This window comes from Gymnodraco acuticeps, unplaced genomic scaffold, assembly GCF_902827175.1.
Source record: "Gymnodraco acuticeps unplaced genomic scaffold, fGymAcu1.1, whole genome shotgun sequence".
In the NCBI taxonomy this organism is placed as follows: domain Eukaryota; kingdom Metazoa; phylum Chordata; class Actinopteri; order Perciformes; family Bathydraconidae; genus Gymnodraco; species Gymnodraco acuticeps.
This window is the reverse complement of record NW_022991285.1, coordinates 201,373-222,500: the sequence shown is the minus strand read 5'-3', so window position 1 is coordinate 222,500 and position 21,128 is coordinate 201,373. Positions and strand designations below refer to the sequence as shown.

General features: G+C 42.0%; 1 protein-coding gene across 1 annotated transcript in view; it reads left to right on the top strand.

Moving 5' to 3' along the window:
• The window catches only part of ror2 (receptor tyrosine kinase-like orphan receptor 2), a 76,801-nt gene that overhangs the window by 15,445 nt on the left and 40,228 nt on the right, over window positions 1-21,128 (top strand). Inside the window, 1 exon segment of the mRNA XM_034239879.1 lies at window positions 17,561-17,632. Coding sequence (XP_034095770.1) covers window positions 17,561-17,632 — 72 coding nt within the window.

Here is a 21,128-nt window from a genome sequence, read left to right as displayed (position 1 = left end):
TTGGGATTGCTTTAGGACATATAGAAGTGTTTCTCGCAGTTTGACCACGAGTGGTTCTGTTTTGCAAGGACACATGTACGAGCACTGATGGCGCAATACGCAATCCTGCCAACGTTTTCACACTGTTCTGATCCACAATGCTTAGAAGAGCAGCCAAGTGTCAACAAAGAGGGAAGAAGAGGGTTACTCGCACGTCAACACATAGATAAACAACGCAGTGCGTACAAATAAGGACTATGCAAATGATTTATGAGGAAAGAAATCCATTCAAAACGTTTGTAGTTCACAAGGATACACATCATGCTATGGGTTGGTATCAGTGGATATTAACATAACCTTAAGACCCCTTTAATTACTGTTGAATTGATGCAGCTTCCTCAATCATTCATTGCCAGCGTGATGGCTAAAAGAGACGATCCTGACCCAACCTTCAGGCACTCCTCACGAGGCACATGTGGAGCGACTGTGACTGCAAGGTAGTGAAGTATTTCAATCCGAAAGATGTGGGTTCAATCCCAGCCTCTCGCAGTCAACATGTCGATGTACCCTTGGGCAACACTTAACCCCAGTTGCTCCCGATGGTATGCTGTGATTGTGTGTTAATGTTTGATCCCTTGAGCAAAATGGCACATGGCTCTGTATGAATGAGGTGTGAATGGTTGAATGAGACTTGTAGCTAAAGCACTTTGAGGGGTCATAAGGACTGGATAAAAAGCGCTATTTAAGTACAATCCACTTTCCACAGATTTTTGTTTTCTGGCAAATACTCTTCTGTTGAGTAAGTGTGTCTGTTAAGTATAAGTAAATGCAGTAATTACTCAAAAGGAGGTGTGAGAGTCAGTGAAAAGTTCCTTTAGGCTCGGGTAGGTTACCATACTCACCAGTACTACTTTTGGACATATGTCCTTTACACCAAGGTAGAATGTGTTCTACTCTGGCACCAACTATCTGCCCTCCAAGAAACTCATAAAAAGATATTTGGAGGTGTGTGGCGCAGTGGGTTGTGCGTATGTGTTCGGATCAGGGGGTCACAGGTTCAAACCCCACTGCAGTCAGCATGTCGTTGTGTCCCTGAGACACTTCACCCCAAATTGCACCTGTGGGGGTTGCCCACAGTATTGAGTATGTAAGTCGCTTTGGATAAAAGCGTCTAACAAGTAACGTGTAATGTAATGTAATATTTCAGAAGTAGTAACGCCATAACAGGGTGTCCACGGGGTCTTAAAAAGTATTAAAAGTTGATAAATCAATTTAGCGAAAATGAAGGCTATTAAAAAGTATTAAACGGCATTTTCCAAGGTATTACATTTTGTAGCTTGTTTTCAATAAGTCTATAAATGGTCCAGAGAGGTTGTATTCTACAGTCTGCCTGAATGTAATCATTGCGTAGGTGTGTAGTGTGATTCTGTGTAGTTTATTGATGGCATCCCGTTGGGTTTGACGTCATCTGAACAGGACATCGCACGCTCACTGCTTGATAGCGCGCGAAGGTCCGTTTACGCCGGTTGCTAAGCAACATCGTTATGGGGAAATGCAAGTCTGCGTCCAAATGGTTGGAAGATCAGGACAATCAATACTGTATATAGTCTATGTGAAGTGAAGTGTGTCGCCAAGGTAACCGATTAAAACTCCAAGTGGAGATGAGGTCTTAAAATGTATGGAAAGGGTCTTAAAGAAGGTCTTACTTTGACTTCAGGATTCCTGCATATACCCTGCATAATCACAAAGGAGCTAGAAAGCGACCACACACACGTATACATATTAATGTGAGGGAACATTAACCACATTGAATTGCAACCTGTTTGCTATCATTGTGGTAGCAAACAGGTACCTATTCGTACACAACATTTCTTGTGAATAATTATTATGCCATACATAGTAAGTCCGCCATTGTAGTTAAGAGGGATATTCACAGTGACGTCACAATGTGGCTTCTTTGGGGCTCTGGCCAGTGGAAAAGCAAACTGGTTTTTACGTCTAACCAGCCCAATAACAGGTCTCTTTTCACTGGGAAAGGAGTATTATTACTAACCAGTGCTTCTTTTGGACTGTGTTTCTCAGAGGTGGGGGTTGTGAGGGTCTACAGCCGTCATTACTGCTCTCTGGATGGAGTTATCACTCGCGGCTGTTTGGGGAGGAAACCTTTTAAATGGGAGTTCAATTTGTTACTTCCTGTGTGGAGATTTCCACCAGTGTCCCTAATGTCTGGAGGAGTTAATTTAGGTAATGGGGGAGGGGGTTTATAGAGTGTAGGGATGAGGAGGATGAACTTGTCTCGCTGGATGTTCATAGACGAGGGTGTCGGGAGCTTTATCAGTTGTTTAGTTTCTTGGATCACCTCTTGAACCGTCCTACATAAACTATATAGTCAATTAAGTGAGAGAGAGACCCTCCCCATTCAACCCCTTCACACACACTCAGAGGTCAAAGGTCAGCTGAAGCACTCATTAAACTGCCAGGTTTTTTGTTTCTTAACTTGTATGTTAAAGAGGTGTGTCACAACAGTTATTAATCAAGAGCCTGCCTGGAAATGTGTATTTCCACATGTATATTTATTTTAACTTTTTTATTTTGTAATGCTATTTTATTTATATCCATCTATCCATCCATCTATCTATCTATCTATCCATCTATCTATCTATCTATCTATCATCCATCTGTCTATCTATCTATCTATCCATCTATCTATCCATCTATCTATCCATCTATCTATCCATCTATCTATCCATCCATCTATCTATCCATCTATCTATCCATCCATCTATCTATCTATCCATCCATCCATCTATCTATCCATCTATCTATCCATCCATCTATCTATCCATCTATCTATCCATCCATCTATCCATCTATCTATCTATCCATCTATCTATCTATCTATCCATCCATCTATCCATCTATCTATCATCCATCTATCTATCTATCCATCCATCCATCTATCTATCCATCTATCTATCCATCCATCTATCTATCCATCTATCTATCCATCTATCTATCCATCTATCTATCCATCTGTCTATCCATCTATCCATCCATCCATCTATCTATCCATCTATCCATCTATCTATCTATCCATCTGTCTATCCATCTATCTATCCATCCATCTATCTATCCATCTATCTATCCATCTATCTATCCATCTATCTATCCATCTATCTATCCATCTGTCTATCCATCTATCTATCCATCCATCTATCTATCTATCTATCTATCTATCTATCCATCTATCCATCTATCTATCCATCTATCCATCTATCTATCCATCTATCTATCTATCTATCCATCCATCTATCTATCTATCCATCTATCCATCTATCTATCTATCCATCTATCCATCCATCTATCTATCCATCTATCCATCCATCTATCTATCTATCTATCTATCTATCTATCCATCTATCTATCTATCTATCCATCCATCCATCTATCTATCTATCTATCTCTCTCTCTCTCTCTCTCTATCTCTGTATAAAACACACGGTCTACGTATGTGTGTGTATTTGTGTTTCCTAGAAGAGGAAGGTTGGGGGTGTTTTTAATCTTGCAGGAATCCAACATCTGCCTGGCCATTGTCTTTTTGGATTAGAAGATATTTGAGGCCACAGGCAGTGTTGTTGAGTCTGTTCATAATTATCCTGTTAAAGTGTCCCGGGATGTGTGCTCGTGTTTTATGGCGCATACTTCTCTACCTGTGTAACTGTCTGTAGAGGGACTTTATATTTGATTCTGGATCCCTCTCGCATTCCCTCTCAACTCAATTTATAGAAACATTCGCACATGCATCACTCTGCACCATTCCTGGATAATACAGATGTAAAGAGAGACGCTATAATAACACATAATGAAGAATTTCTTTCATTAAGTTAAAAAATGAAGTTGTTATCAATATAGCCTTCTCCAAGTGGGTAAACTAATTTGATCTCCCCTATTATGAATCCATGCACTATGCTGTATATAACACCACTCTATTCCTAACCATACTCTCTGCAGTCAAGATGCATTGTGGGGAATGTAGTCACAAGGAGGAAGAATATGTGAAATACTTTTTACTGCTGTTTTATTTCTATTTTGAGATGTCTACATTTTAGAATAGTTTATTTCTACTTATGTTTTTTTCTATGCTGCTGCAACGCAAACAGTTCCCAATTTGGGATCAATAAAGTACATCTTATGTTATATACTCACACCCTACAGCCCATAATGTCGCATTCTGCAGAAGGAGAAGCAGAATAATTGTTTTAATTGACTCCAAAATGTTCAAGTTCTTGACGTTTTGATTTCAAAGTCTGCATAATTTGTACTTAATTAATTCTAATTAGTTGAAAAACAAACGTCTATCACAAAAAAATACTTATAAATTATGTTCAGAAGAGAAAAGAAGAGTCCTGGTGGTATATTTGTATTTACTATTTTATTACCTACCTCCAATGGAGTTTAACTCTTGGCGAAAGTCAAACGTCTGAGCCTAAATCACCCTTCTCAGGTCCACAGCATGCGTTGAATGAAGTAAGATGTGTGATAATTGAAGGACTGTTATGAGCTCTACACATCAGAAGGCCTGCAAACCAACATTGAGATAATGTCATGGTGTACAGAAGACGTGTGGATTGATTCATCTGTTGAACCTGAAGCATATCTGTCCGTGGAGACCGAGGAGTAAAAGGTGCTGAAAGCTCCCAGTAAGCGCTGCTGGCCTTCACAGTCTGCCATGGCTCTGTGGAAATATGTTAACAGCAGGGTTGTTAAACTAATAGCCTGTCCCTCCTCTGCAGCAGATGCTTTGTTAATCATAGCTCAGAGACGAGGGCTGAAGAGGAAGGCTTCAAAAAGGAAATGGGCGCTGAGTTGTTCTTGGTTTGTTCACAACTTAATCTGTAATATTCTGCTGGTACCTTCAGCTCCGCCTCCCTGCTCTTCCCGCAGACTGAAGGAAAGAATGACTAAGAGCTGGTATGGAGAAAGATAAACAGTTGACACTAGAGCTTTGTTTTACATGAACCCAAAGCTTTCTTTTTCATGGCTGACACTATTACCAAAGCTTGGTATGCACATTCTTATCAGAGAAGCCATAAAATGCAAATGAATCAGCCTCCTCTCCCCCCTCCACCACGACCTTCCCGGCCTCATTTATTGTCCTGTCTTTGAGCCTCCAAATGGCCAAATATTTGAAGGGAAGTGCCTCCATTTTTACGAGATAGCTATTGTTGTTTTAACTCAGTCGTGGGTATGGAGTTACCTCTGTGATGAGGGCTGGCGAGGTGGGAAAACAGCATCAGAGCAACTGAAGGGGAAATACCAGTGCAGTTAAATTATAGTATTGGATATCTAGAGAGTGCCACAGATACAGAAAGACTGTGAAATGTCCTGGTGATATTAAGGATGGAGCCTGTGTGACAGACAGCAGACGTCACATCTGGAAATGGTTTATGTTTGAGAGAAACTTCACCACTTTCTGTAAGGAGCTTGATGTTGCTTCCAGTATAGCAGGGAACAAAAGCAAGTGTGTGTTTGGTTAAAATTCAACATTTGTATAGATCCACATATCAGATAACAGGAGCTTGAGTTCATGGTTTAACATGGAAAATACCAGAGTGCTCAGGAAGTTACGTTAAGAGTTCAGTATGCTTCAAATTAATATTGGCATTTCCCCTCAAGGTGTGGAGAGAACAGGTTTTAAAAGCTGTTTCATCCAAAAAACACTAACTTGAAATGTCTCCTTAGCACTAAGGCCCCATTTGTCAGGTTTTTTTAGCCACTATGGAGCTAAACTTCTCAACAAGCTCAAAAATAATGTGTCAACAAACGACCACTCCACATCCAGCGAGCACAGCAGCAAAAGTACATTTCCAATATTTCCAAAGTTTATTTATCACTTTTCTTTCAATTCAGTCTCACACTTAGTCATGTAGTGTTAGGTCGATTTGTAAGGTTGTCTAAAGGTATTTATTTACTATAAGGCCAGCTAATAACTAGCCAAGCATACACTGAAATCCTTGGTTTAAACTTTCCACCCAAGAAAGGATGTAGACGTATCTGCCGACTGCATGGTCAGTCCTCTCAGGTCCTCTGGCGCATTTCCAGCGCGGTTTAAGCGTGCCGCCATTTTTGGTTGCGTTTCCACTAGGCGTAGTTCCGGCTAGCGGGTACTTTTTCACAGTTTTCTGGCTCTCCAAAATCGAGGTTCTTTCCGGGCCAACAACCGGGCTGAGTATGCTAAACTAGTGAGAGAATCGCCGGCAACTACAACAAAATGAACATATTTTACCGTGATTTGTTTAATTGTCTGCAGACAGACGGCAGGCGGAAAACCTTTTAAAATGCGTGTTTTCTGAATGGAGATCGGCTAAGCTAACGTTGTATCTGCTCCGACTGTCCACACTCACAACAACGGCCTACAGACATAAATAAACCAGCGACTGTATTCGCCATGACACAGGCAGTCTGTGGTTTGTACTTGTTTAACTTTTGTCTAGTTTCTGAACAGATATGAGGAGCTGTGAGCTCTGAGGGCTAACAGCTAACGGCTGATGTTGGTTTTGTGTTTCGCATTGAAGATGACGTCACGGCTCCGCCTACACTGCGTTACTATAGTTACTGCCCCAGTTCCTAAACTGTAATGGCAATGCAGCATAAAGTGAGCCTGGCCTAACTATACCGTACTAAGCCGTGCGAGGCCCTGCAGTGGAAATGCGCCATTAGATCTTCTCGGTTCTTTTCAGGTCATCTGATACCTCATTCACACCAACGGTGTTTCAGGGCCGGTTCGGAGCTGGAGCTTGAAAAGCACCGGGTTTTCCTGTTCACACCGCAGCGAGCAGCCTCTTAGCTCCGGAATGCGGTTAGTTTCAAGCACCAAAAAATTGTCCGGCTAGAGCAGTGCTTCTCAAAGTGTGGTCCGTGAGCGCCCCCTAGTGGTCCGTGAGTATATAGGTACAATTTCACATTTTAAATTAATTATTAATTTAAGTTTTCCGCACTCTCGCGCGAATATTTCCGCAATGGAGCGAGCTTAAGTTTAACTTTCAATTGCATCATATAGCCCAGCGCAACACCTTCATCACACATGTTGCCACTTCTTTGTACCAGTTTCAGGCGATTTGTAATCTGTTCTAGAAAAACGATATGTTTTTGGATATTTGTGGAGTTAGGTGGTCCGCGAGTGTTTTTTTATTGGTTAAGTGGTCCTTGGTATGAAAAAGTTTGAGAAAACTGGGCTAGAGCAAAAGCACCGCATACGTCACGCTTACGTCGAGGCGGGGGCAGGGGCGGGATCAACTCCTGAACAACAACAAAAAACCCGCGTTTTGTCCAGTTTGTAAACAACGATGGAGAAACTTAACAAGCAGCAGTGGTCCACTGAAGAGACCAGCTACCTGCTGGGAATCTGAATCCTTTCAGGTCCACTCACTTCCTCTCAGATCTTCTCAGGTCCTCTCCTTATTTTCAAAAGGCCAGTTCATTTCAGCTGATTTGAGCAAACAAAGAAACACAGACAGACCAACGTACTTCAGATATGAGGTCATCATTGCCCATCACAGACTCAACACTAATTTGCTCCATGCATTTATCTGCAGCTTACTTTTCCATCACAAGACATTACACGAGACAGTAAAGTTTCTTTAGATCTGAAGCAGCAGACGTCCTTTAGTCCGCAGTATATGGGTCACAAACACTGGAGGACTCGCCTCAAAGCAATCCTGTTGGGCTTGTTCTCCCCCGAGGGGCTTCAGATACTCTGACCCCAGCTTTTATATGGGGGGGGGGTCATAATTTCATTGTCCTCTTTAACAGTGGAGAGAAGCTGTGTGTCGGACAGGCTAAGCCATTTGTTGAAATACCAGAAACACATTCCAACGTTTGAGGAGCAGAAAAATGTCATTGCCATTTCCACACTGTAGCTTATGTGCATATGACAATAACACCTTTGAATCTTGAACACGTGACGTTCAGACTTTCCATCCCACTCCTAACTGGCCTGCAGATTACTAACCGGCTCGCCCTCGTTTCCCCTGAGAGTCCAGCAGACACATCGTAGTGGAGAGTAAATTTCTGCTTTAGGTCATAAAGTTTATGATGGACTCGTTCACCACTTGTGTCGTCTGCTGCTCCGCCATTCCTGTTTCTTTCAGTATCAAAGGGACGCCGCCAACCCACATTTCACTTGATCTCGTTTCATAACAGCTCTGTTCCGCCTCTGAATATCATGGAAGAGTGAAAAAATTAAGCCTTGGTTTCTGCAGCAACACACACTGTTGCTCCAGTTTTGTTTGTTGCTTTGCACAACCTGAACAAGGACTGCTATTGGACATCATTACTTTGTATGGATGAACGAAATGTAATACACCAAATATAATCAACGCTTTCAGTTCACTTTTGCATCATTAGGCAAAATGGCTTCTACCTTTGTGGTTTATATGGCTACACACTCACACACATATTCACATACACACACACATGCAAACACACATGCACACACATGTTCACATACACACACACACACACACACACACACACACACACACACACACACACACACACACACACACACACACACTCACACACTCACATACTCACATACACTCACACATATAGCTCCAACAAGCCGTTTAGGACAGAGAGTGAATACACATACTATACAGAGATGCTGTATGAGAAACCAATGTTAGTTTGGAACATTGAACAATGTAAATCTATTCTAGTAGACCTCAACAATGGAATTATGATCAGTAGAAATGGCCATGACATGGAGCCTTTAAGATTCAAAACACATAGTACCAAACCCAACCTATGCATGTTTTAACCTGCACTCACATGTGCACACTTATGTAGATAAGTTGAACATGTTCATACAAATTCTCAACTTTTTGTATTCTATGTTATCTTTTCTTTTTACCTTGTGTGATTCCTGTTTTAAACTCTAACGCTGTTGCTGCCATAAACGCCTGAGCTTCCCCAAGGGGGTAAATAAAGTTCCATCTTATATTATCTTATCTTATGTAATGATCCCATTAATATAAAACCTGAAAACAGCAGTGTGGCTCTCTCTCTCTCTTTCCGACTGCACTTACCTGTAACTGAGGAGACCCTGAAACTGAGAGTATGAAACTGAGAGTCAGAGGAGAAGAGGGAGACAGAGGGGGCTCAGAGCGGCTCTGAATGGGACTCCTAGCAGAGGGAGTTTGACCATGACTTGACTTGTTTAGACTGGGGAGGTAATGTGTGCCCCCCTCCTCCAAAGCCATATAAACGCAATCTGAGCGGCATCAGGTCAAGTGGCAGATTTACAGATAGAAAGCAGTGGGTTGTGCTGATACTGTGAGAGCAGGGAGATACAGCACTTCAAACTGAATGAAGACGGACTCTCACACGACACAAGCTAGTGTGGTAGTGTTCGAATACTTCAACTTTGTGATGATAAACATTAAAGTTTATATTATGGTATTTGGCATTTCTCAAAGTATGAACACTTGTGGTTTGATGTGTTAAGTGTTGGCCTGCATTTACGCTATTTCCACTGCCGGTATTTAACAACCAGTAACTTCATAACCTGCACTTTCTAAGAACCACTTCCTCCTGTGTTTTCACTCTATCTTACAGCCTGCAATGGGACCATCTATTACTTATATCATATCCATTGGGCTACTGCAGCTCCCTCTGAAGGGCTTCTCTCATCAAATCCTAATGAAGCCGGGACATTACCACAGTTTTTCTTAATTTAAAGGGGACCTATCATGCAAAATGCACTTTGTGATGTCTTTTATACATACATATGTGTCCCCGGTGCGTCGGGGAACTCACGCAGCGTCAGCAAATAAAACCCTCTCTCTTTTCCTCCGTACCCAAATCTTTTAAAAACGGGTGTAGGCCTACAACGAGAGGATACAGATTCCATCCGAACTGACGTCGGAAACAATGCCTGACGTGTTTTGGACGTAATCTCGTTTTTGTTTACATTAGCAAGCCTCGCTAACACTCAGAGCTAACCTGTACTGTAGAGCACATGTGTTTTTAAAAAGCAGGACATAAAAAAAGGAACTCACCTTGTGATAAACCCGCAAGAGAAAAAGCATTTGAGCTCCATACTGTTTCAGAAATAATCCTTGACGTGGTTTAAACAGGATGGCGTTTTATCACAACAGAATTTAACTTTATCTCCGGTAGAATTCTGATCAGGCATTAGCTCCGCCTCCTCTTCTTTCTTTTTTTTCAAGCTAAGGACCCAAAATCCGCGTTTCTCTAACAGGGCTGCAAAAGAGGGGCAGTATGAGGCAAGGCTACAATGGGTGATCTGTTTGGTATTTTGAAAACTTCACAGACATGTTTTGTATAGGTATGGCCCTACAATATATTGTTCAAATATAGCATGATAGGTTTAGATTAGTTGTCCTGCTCTGTACAGATGCAGTTGTCAAATGGTGATAACTCTTGTTGTTGTAGTTCTTTGTTGTGATGTGCTTTCACATAACCCAACCACTAACCTCTTACAGCTATATCGATTCAACATAAGAATATATGTTTTTCAATATTTATTTGAACCTAATGGCTGCTTGAAGCTTTATAACACGTCATAAACCACTGAGGTTCTTGGAGGGAAAGAGCAGTGGTTGAGTTTTCTGTAATGTCATCCTCTGACACTGTGGTTGTTTGCTTCCGTGTGTTGAGTTTAAACTCACTGCTGAACTCTGGAGAAGATCAGCCGTCCAGAAATGTTTTTATAACTCCAACTGTTCAGTTCAGCCCTCAAACTCAGGCAGAGGCTGGAAGTGGAGGATGGGGAGAAACAGAGACAAAGGTTAGAGTACTGAGAGGCACATGCACACACACACACACACACACACACACACACACACACACACACACACACACACACACACACACACACACACACACACACACACACACACACACACACACTCAGGCTCACATGCACATTCACAGACTCACACTCTCACAAACTCACACACTCACACTCTCACAAACACACACACACACACACACACACACACACGTGCACCCTCAGACTCGCACGCTCAGGCTCACACACACACACAAACTTACACTCAGTCTCACACACACACTCACACATTCACATATACTCACACACACACACACACACACACACACACACATGCTCACACTCACAGGCATATGCACAGACTCAAACTCTCACAAACTCACACACTCTCACAAACACACACACACACACTTGCACGCTCAGGCTCACACACACACACACACACACACACACACACACACACACACACACTCTCAAATGTACAGTCACACACACACTCTCAAATACACACACACAAACACACACACTTGCAGACTCACACACATACACACGCATTCACAGACACACACACACATGCACGCTCAGGCTCACACACACACAAACTTACACTCAGTCTCACACACACTCACACATTCACATATACTCACACACACACACACACACACACACACACACACACACACACACACACACACACACACACACACACACACTCACATGCACATTCACAGACTCAAACACTCACAAACACAAACACACTCACACGCTCAGACTCATACACACATATTCACAGACTCACACACACACTCGCACGCTCAGGCTCACACACACACACACACTCTCAAACGTACAGTCACACTCTCACATTCACACACATTCACATTCACTCTCACACACACACACACACACACACACACACACACACACACACACACACACACACACACACACACACACACACACACACACACACACACACACACACACACACGCAGCAGAGGAAAGTGTTGAGGTGTGCCAGAGGGCCTTCTTGTCTAAACCCCAGTAGAAGTCGCTGTGGCCCCTCAGCTCTCAAAGGGCTCTTTCATTTGGAGGCAGCAGTCTGGAGGAATGCAGCAGTCTTTCTCTCTCTCTCTCTCTCTGGGATGGAAACGGCATCCTATTGCCCCCCAAATCCCACTTTTTCCAGGACTGTGGATCCGTAATCAATCACAGCTCTGGTGTGATGGGGGGCCGGGAACCTCCACTCTGAGGTTTCCTAAACTGACTGCAAATCAGTTTAAAATACAGTGGTGTGAAGTAACTAAGTACATTTACTAAAGTACTGTACTTACATTTTGAGGTACTAGTTTTTGTGTAGATTTGTTGCTATACTTTGTATGGCAATATATATATATCTATATACTATATCTTCAAATCTATTTTCTTAAAATGTGAAACAAAAGAAGAAGAAAAATATGAAAGATGGTGATATGAACTGGACAAAGTGTGGAGGACTAGAGTAAGAAGGATGCTTACCTAGACGTTTAATTAATAAATACAAATTGCTTCGGAGTATAGACTAAATATCAGAGGAGAGATCCTTTAACCTCGAATCAGCAAATTGGATATTCCATCAACTTGAAACTGGTTCTGAGAGTAGTGAGAAGTGAATTCCTCTCAGGAACAGATTACTCTTTGTTGTTTCCATTAGGGTTTTATTTCTCTAACTTCGACTAAAGATCAGTCCCAGATGGGAGCGGTGCGCTGAGTGTGATCAGGGGGAAGATCAACAGCAGAACTGAGGCTTGTTTTCAGTTTCCTCGCAGTGGGATAATATCAACTGCTCACATTGTTTATTATCCCAGAGGACTTTAACTTGATTTGTCGTTGGTTAATTTAAAATCCAGCGTGTGCATCCCATGCAAGGCAAGTTTATTTATAGCACCTTTCAACACAAGGCAATTCAAAGTTACATTACATTACATTTAGCTGACGCTTTTATCCAAAGCGACTTACAATAAGTACATTCGACCAGGAAGACACAACCTTGAAGAAAACAGAATCATATAAGTACATCAGGTTTCATAGAGCCAAACATTTCAAGTGCTACTCAACTGGCTTTAGATAAGCCAGTCCTTTATTAGTATATAAGTGCTTTGTTAATAAATCTATCGCTCGAAGTGGAGTCGAAAGAGATGAGTTTTCAGTTTGCGCCGGAAGTTGGTTTGTTTGTAGCCTTTATTTAACCAGGTGAAGCCCCTTGAGATCAAAAGATCTATTTTTCAAGGGTGACCTGCAGGACGTTACACATGTAACATACAAACAACAGAACAACAATAAGGATGACATACAACATACAGGGTACAGTTTACAAACTCTATTCACAGAGACAGGTACCATGAGTATCAAACAGCATGTCACCCAGCCGAGTTTTAAAATGATGCAGGGGAACCAAAGTGCTCAGTTTTAAACATTTTTGCAGACTGTTCCAATTTAGTGGAGCTGCACAACTAAAAGCTTTCTTCCCTAAGACAGTCCTAGCACTTGGCACATTTAATAAAACAACATCATGAGATCTCAGGCAATATGTACTTTCAATTTGTCGAGAGATCAGAGAGCAGATATAAAAATATAGTTTACCAAACATGGCTTTATAGATGAACATGTACCAATGACTGAGCCTCCGTACAGTTAGTGAAGGCAGACCTGCCTTGGCATACAGGGTACAGTGATGAGTAAGTGCTTTACAGTTAGTAACAAATCTCAGGGCACTGTGATAGGCGGCATCTAACTTGTCCAGGCAATGTAAAGGCTTTTCTCTCGTGGGAGAAAAAGGTTCCTATGTCTGATTGGCTGGGCGGATTGCAAACCACGCCCCGTAAAACTCCAACAAAGTTTTGTGAAGCCGCCATTTTATTATCCTTGCATTAGCATTATTAGCATTAGCCCAGCGCACAAACGCAGAGAGACTAACTTATGGCAAAAGAAAACATGGGAGCGGTGGAGATGAGGAGGTGTCGGCGTTCTGGCGATTTATTCGGAAGGCTTCAGTAGAAGCTGCTGGGAGTCCCAGCAGCTTCTACTGAAGCCAGTCCTCAACTCCGGGGACTTCCGGCCGGGGACTTGGGGTGGCAGTATACACCGTGAAGTTGTTTGCGGCCTGCCAGTAAACCCAAAGCAGAAGAAGACGAAGTGACGTCAGCGGCTTCATTTGCCTAATCCTTTCTCAGCGACTTATTCCGGTGTGAACACGATCTGAATTTAGTTCATGAGAACTAACGAGTTCTCATGAACTAAGTTGTGGGAAAAGTACTGCGGTGTGAATGCGCCTATTGGTGCTCTATGAGGAGATTCAGGTGATAAGGTGTGGGGGGGGGGTACCTAGGTTGGTGATTGGCTAATGGTTACACAAGACAACACATCGTTATGACATCATAAAGTGGCCAAAATCTGATCAGCTCGTTTTCAGACAGGTTTTTATAGAAATGGATCAGGACAAAAAGAGAGAGAATCTTTGTTCTTGAAACTTTCAGAGTCTCTTTCCACAGAGGGGACACATGTTGATGTAGAAGAGACATGAAGAAGAGGGGTCACATGTTGATGTAGAAGAGACATGTAGAAGAGGGGACACATGTTTGATGTAGAAGAGACATGAAGAAGAGGGGACACATGTTGATGTAGAAGAGACATGAAGAAGAGGGGTACACATGTTGATGTAGAAGAGACATGAAGAAGAGGGGTCACATGTTGATGTAGAAGAGACATGAAGAAGAGGGGACACATGTTGATGTAGAAGAGACATGAAGAAGAGGGGACACATGTTGATGTAGAAGAGACATGAAGAAGAGGGGACACATGTTGATGTAGAAGAGACCATGAAGAAGAGGGGTACACATGTTGATGTAGAAGAGACATGAAGAAGAGGGGACACATGTTGATGTAGAAGAGACATGAAGAAGAGGGGACACATGTTGATGTAGAAGAGACATGAAGAAGAGGGGACACATGTTGATGTAGAGGAGACATGAAGAAGAGGGGACACATGTTGATGTAGAAGAGACATGAAGAAGATGGGACACATGTTGATGTAGAAGAGACATGGAGAAGAGGGGACACATGTTGATGTAGAAGAGAATGAGAGGGACACATGTTAGAAGAGACATGAAGAGAGGGGACACATGTTGATGTAGAAGAGACATGAAGAAGAGGGGGACACATGTTGATGTAGAAGAGACATGAAGAAGAGGGGTACACATGTTGATGTAGAAGAGACATGAAGAAGAGGGGACACATGTTGATGTAGAAGAGACATGAAGAAGAGGGGACACATGTTGATGTAGAGGAGACATGAAGAAGAGGGGACACATGTTGATGTAGAAGAGACATGAAGAAGAGGGGACACATGTTGATGTAGAAGAGACATGGAGAAGAGGGGACACATGTTGATGTAGAAGAGACATGAAGAAGAGGGGACACATGTTGATGTAGAAGAGACATGCAGAAGAGGGGACACATGTTGATGTAGAAGAGACATGGAGAAGAGGGGACACATGTTGATGTAGAAGAGACATGCAGAAGAGGGGACACATGGTGATGTAGAAGAGACATGAAGAAGAGGGACACATGTTGATGTAGAAGAGACATGAAGAAGAGGGGACACATGTTGATGTAGAAGAGACATGGAGAAGAGGGGACACATGTTGATGTAGAAGAGACATGAAGAAGAGGATTTTGCATAATAGGTGACCTTTAAGAAACATATTATAAAATGGCATTGATAATAAAACATGAATAACTCAGGTACTTGAGTAAAAGTTACAGATGTAGTCCTTTCTCCCTGTGTGGATTAAACTCCGATCTATAAAGGGAAGTGTGGCTCCTGAAAGGAATGCTGCATGGTTTTGTTCAATGAAGTCCTCGGCACCACCAATTTCCTCCAGCTCCCACATCTGTGGAGCACATGCTCAGAATCACAGCTAATAACGGAGCCGTGCGTCTGCTTTCTGCTCCGGAGCCTGATTAGCTCCCAGAGAGCGCAGTATCCGTTACACATGTTGCTGATAGAGATATGTGTTTATTCTGTGTATCGAGGCAAAAGAGCCATTTGGGTAAAGCCACCCTTTAAACGACGAGGACAAGCTCTGACCTGTGGTGAGCGCACAACAACGGAGATTCAGCAAAGAGAATGAAATAGAATCTGGTTTACGATACGGAAAGTAAAATAGAATGAGGTTAACATTTATTATAATTAAATATCTGTACACATGTTGCTGAGAGAGATATGTGCTTATTCTGTGTATCGAGGCAAAGCGCTGGTTTGTTACAGAGAGTACAGACACAGTCTCGGTAAGCAGACTTAATGTGCATTGTTTCAAATATTTGTATTGAGAAGAAGCATACAAGTATAAGCAATACTTTGGGGTGGAAATCATACTTCACTTTTTCAACATAGAAGACAGACAGAACAGCCAACAAGAAAAACATAGCATGAAAAGGAATACCATACTTAATGACATACATAGTCATAGTGGGAAAGAACATAGTATATAGTATACAGGCTTAATGTTCATTTGGTCATTCGGGTGAAGCTACTCTTTAAACGACGAGGACATGTAGGAATAAACGTTGAACATAAAGGAACTTGAAGTGACGAAACACAGAAATATAACATCTTAAATATTTATTTACTTCACCCTAAATGTGCTGTCAGTGACACACGATGTGAATGTGATGTCATTTCCATTATTAATTGCCTTAGACCCCATTTTACACGCAAACGCATACGAAACGCAAACGAACCGAATACGATATCAAAAAAAGTATTCCGTTCACACGAGACCGCTCTACCCGCTGGAGACGCTGTAGTACATATGCCGGGCCTGTAAGTGGTGCTGTTCTTCCGCCACTAAATACACCAAAAGCAGCGAAGAAGACACCCGAGCATGGTTACCATGGTTGCCCTTCTGTTTATGTCCCGCTTGTGGATTTAGCAACATGTAGTTAAAGTAATTCTCCATGTCCACTTGTTTCTGATGGTTATGGTAGAGGAGCTGTAGATGTTGCACTAACATCTGTAGCATGGTCAGTAGCTACTGTCAGTAGCTACTGACCATGCTACAGCAGTGAGCATTAGAGGCGGGGCTATGGCTTCATCGTTATCAGGAAATTATCGTATAGGACGTACACACGGAGCCGTTTGGCCCCCCAGAGCGTTCTGTTTGCAGATCTATCCACCTTGGGACCCGTTACCGTTTTAGGGGTCCGTTTCCGCCTTCACGCGTTTCCGTTACGGCCTCGTGTGAACGAACGGCCTATACGAAAGAGAAAAGTAGCAGATACAACCGTTTGCGTTCTCGTGTAAACAGCACCTTATTCTAAGTGTATGGCTACTCTCATGCATATAGGAACGCTACATTTTAATATTATAGCATAAAATTGAGAAAAACCATATATAATAATGCTGAAAAGGAGCTCAACCTGAGGACTGAGTGTTTATGCCAAATTATTTCACCATTAAACTTCTGTAGTGTCTTTTTGTATATGTGTTAGATGTAGAAAAACACTGCACATTAGTCACTGTGTTATTTGTAATAATCATTAACAATTCTGTGCTGTGTAACATGCAAACCTTGCCTGCCTTTTTGCAGGATAAGCATATATGTATCGCTCCAGCATCTACAGATTGTTTCTTAGCGTTGTTGTTTTTTTATACTGTCACCCCAAAGTTAGACTTGTTTAATATGGGTTAATGTCTGACCTTTTGTGTCCTATCTATTGTTTCAGGGGATCTACTTCCTGCGGTGGATTCAGACGCTGTCGCTGAAGCTCAGAGTGGAGCTGCACCCACAGCTGACGGTAAGATAAAAAAAAATTATATATGGCTACTTACTTACTGCAAGTGCATGCATTCAGTTCAAATGAATCGTCCTATAAAGTGCACCAATGTCTTTGTGCAATGCGTACAAAATCCTATAGTTTGGGGTTGTGAATTTGAAACTAATAATGTATTCTGTAAAACAAATTGATACAAAATGTGTGTGCACAAACTAGCAGTCTACTGTTTTACATGGTTTGAAAACTGACACTTATACTGTTCCTCACATGTTGGCTAAAACTACGAATTTTTCCTTGTTACTAAGTCAATTAATTGCCCTTTTGCAGCAGTATTTTAAACTGTAAACAATGTCTCTGCAAAGATCAATAATTGGTTCTTGCCTAGATGCCTCTGTTTCTCCGAGATGGTGAACATTATCCTTACAGTCAGCAGTAATGTGGTGATAAGATAGATAGATATATGGATGGATGTCAATTACAAATAAAATGAAAAATATGATTATAAATATAAACAAGTATACCAATTCTGGATAATTAAAATGTTCTAAAAAAAAAGTCAAAAATACTGCAGTTAGTAGCAGGAATATACTCTACGGGAGAATAGACATACTTGTAAAGCATATATCTTGTCCGTTTCTGCATTTCAAAGGTTGGACACTTCAAATGTGCTTATTTTTAGATGCAAAGAGGCTCAAAATGTGCAACACCAATTAAGGACTTCAGGCGAATAGACATAAACAGTTTAAGTTGTTTATTATGCAAAAACCTACTTTCCTCAGTCCTTCCTCCAGCAGTCTGTGTTGGCGACGGTCAGTCTAAATAACTGCATTAAAGAGTTCATTAATGGTTTGTAATATATCATATTTCTCTTATTCACAGCCAATCATTGCAGTGTAGGAAAATAAGAGAAACACAACAACTTATAAAGTTACTTCGTTCCCATTTGACAGTTAAGGGAAACAAAAAAAACAAAAAAAAAAACATCACATCAACAAGGAAACCTGCAATCTTCAGGGCGGACCAATGGACATAAACAGCTTAAAGGTCACCTAATATGCAAAATCCTCTTCTCCACATCTCTTCTACATCAACATGTGTCCCCTCTTCTTCATGTCTCTTCTACATCAACATGTGTCCCCTCTTCTTCATGTCTCTTCTACATCAACATGTGTCCCCTCTTCTTCATGTCTCTTCTACATCAACATGTGTCCCCTCTTCTTCATGTCTCCTCTACATCAACATGTGTCCCCTCTTCTTCATGTCTCTTCTACATCAACATGTGTCCCCTCTTCTTCATGTCTCTTCTACATCAACATGTGTCCCCTCTTCTTCATGTCTCTTCTACATCAACATGTGTCCCCTCTTCTTCATGTCTCTTCTACATCAACATGTGTCCCCTCTTCTTCATGTCTCTTCTACATCAACATGTGTCCCCTCTTCTTCATGTCTCCTCTACATCAACATGTGTCCCCTCTTCTTCATGTCTCTTCTACATCAACATGTGTCCCCTCTTCTTCATGTCTCTTCTACATCAACATGTGTCCCCTCTTCTTCATGTCTCTTCTACATCAACATGTGTCCCCTCTTCTTCATGTCTCTTCTACATCAACATGTGTCCCCTCTTCTTCATGTCTCCTCTACATCAACATGTGTCCCCTCTTCTTCATGTCTCTTCTACATCAACATGTGTCCCCTCTTCTTCATGTCTCTTCTACATCAACATGTGTCCCCCTCTTCTTCATGTCTCTTCTACATCAACATGTGTCCCCTCTTCTTCATGTCTCTTCTACATCAACATGTGTCCCCTCTTCTTCATGTCTCTTCTACATCAACATGTGTCCCCTCTTCTTCATGTCTCTCTACATCAACATGTGTCCCCTCTTCTTCATGTCTCTTCTACATCAACATGTGTCCCCTCTTCTTCATGTCTCTTCTACATCAACATGTGTCCCCTCTTCTTCATGTCTCTTCTACATCAACATGTGTCCCCTCTTCTCCATGTCTCTTCTACATCAACATGTGTCCCCTCTTCTTCATGTCTCATCCACATCAACATGTGTCCCCATCTTCTTCATGTCTCTTCTCCATCAACATGTGTCCCCCTCTTCTTCATGTCTCTTCTACATCAACATGTGTCCCCTCTTCTCCATGTCTCTTCTACATCAACATGTGTCCCCTCTTCTTCATGTCTCATCCACATCAACATGTGTCCCCTCTTCTTCATGTCTCTTCTACATCAACATGTGTCCCCTCTTCTTCATGTCTCTTCTCCATCAACATGTGTCTCCTCTTCTTCATGTCTCTTCTACATCAACATGTGTCCCCTCTTCTTCATGTCTCTTCTACATCAACATGTGTCCCCTCTTCTTCATGTCTCTTCTACATCAACATGTGTCCCCTCTTCTTCATGTCTCTTCTCCATCAACATGTGTCTCCTCTTCTTCATGTCTCTTCTCCATCCAACATGTGTCCTCCTCTTCTTCATGTCTCTTCTACATCAACATGTGTCCCCTCTTCTTCATGTCTCTTCTACATCAACATGTGTCCCCTCTTCTCCATGTCTCTTCTACATCAACATGTGTCCCCTCTTCTTCATGTCTCTTCTACATCAACATGTGTCCCCTCTTCTTCATGTCTCTTCTACATCAACATGTGTCCCCTCTTCTTCATGTCTCTTCTACATCAACATGTGTCCCCTCTTCTTCATGTCTCTTCTACATCAACATGTGTCCCCTCTTCTTCATGTCTCCTCTACATCAACATGTGTCCCCCTCTTCTTCATGTCTCTTCTACATCAACATGTGTCCCCTCTTCTTCATGTCTCTTCTACATCAACATGTGTCCCCTCTTCTTCATGTCTCTTCTACATCAACATGTGTCCCCTCTTCTTCATGTCTCTTCTACATCAACATGTGTCCCCTCTCAACATGTGTCTCTACATCAACATGTGTCCCCCTCTTCTCCATGTCTCTTCTACATCAACATGTGTCCCCTCTTCTTCATGTCTCTTCTACATCAACATGTGTCCCCTCTTCTTCATGTCTCTTCTACATCAACATGTGTCCCCTCTTCTTCATGTCTCTTCTACATCAACATGTGTCCCCTCTTCTTCATGTCTCTTCTACATCAACATGTGTCCCCTCTTCTTCATGTCTCTTCTACATCAACATGTGTCCCCTCTTCTTCATGTCTCTTCTACATCAACATGTGTCCCCTCTTCTTCATGTCTCTTCTACATCAACATGTGTCCCCTCTTCTCCATGTCTCTTCTACATCAACATGTGTCCCCTCTTCTTCATGTCTCTTCTCCATCAACATGTGTCCCCTCTTCTTCATGTCTCTTCTACATCAACATGTGTCCCCTCTTCTCCATGTCTCTTCTACATCAACATGTGTCCCCTCTTCTTCATGTCTCATCCACATCAACATGTGTCCCCTCTTCTTCATGTCTCTTATACATCAACATGTGTCCCCTCTTCTTCATGTCTCTTCTACATCAACATGTGTCCCCTCTTCT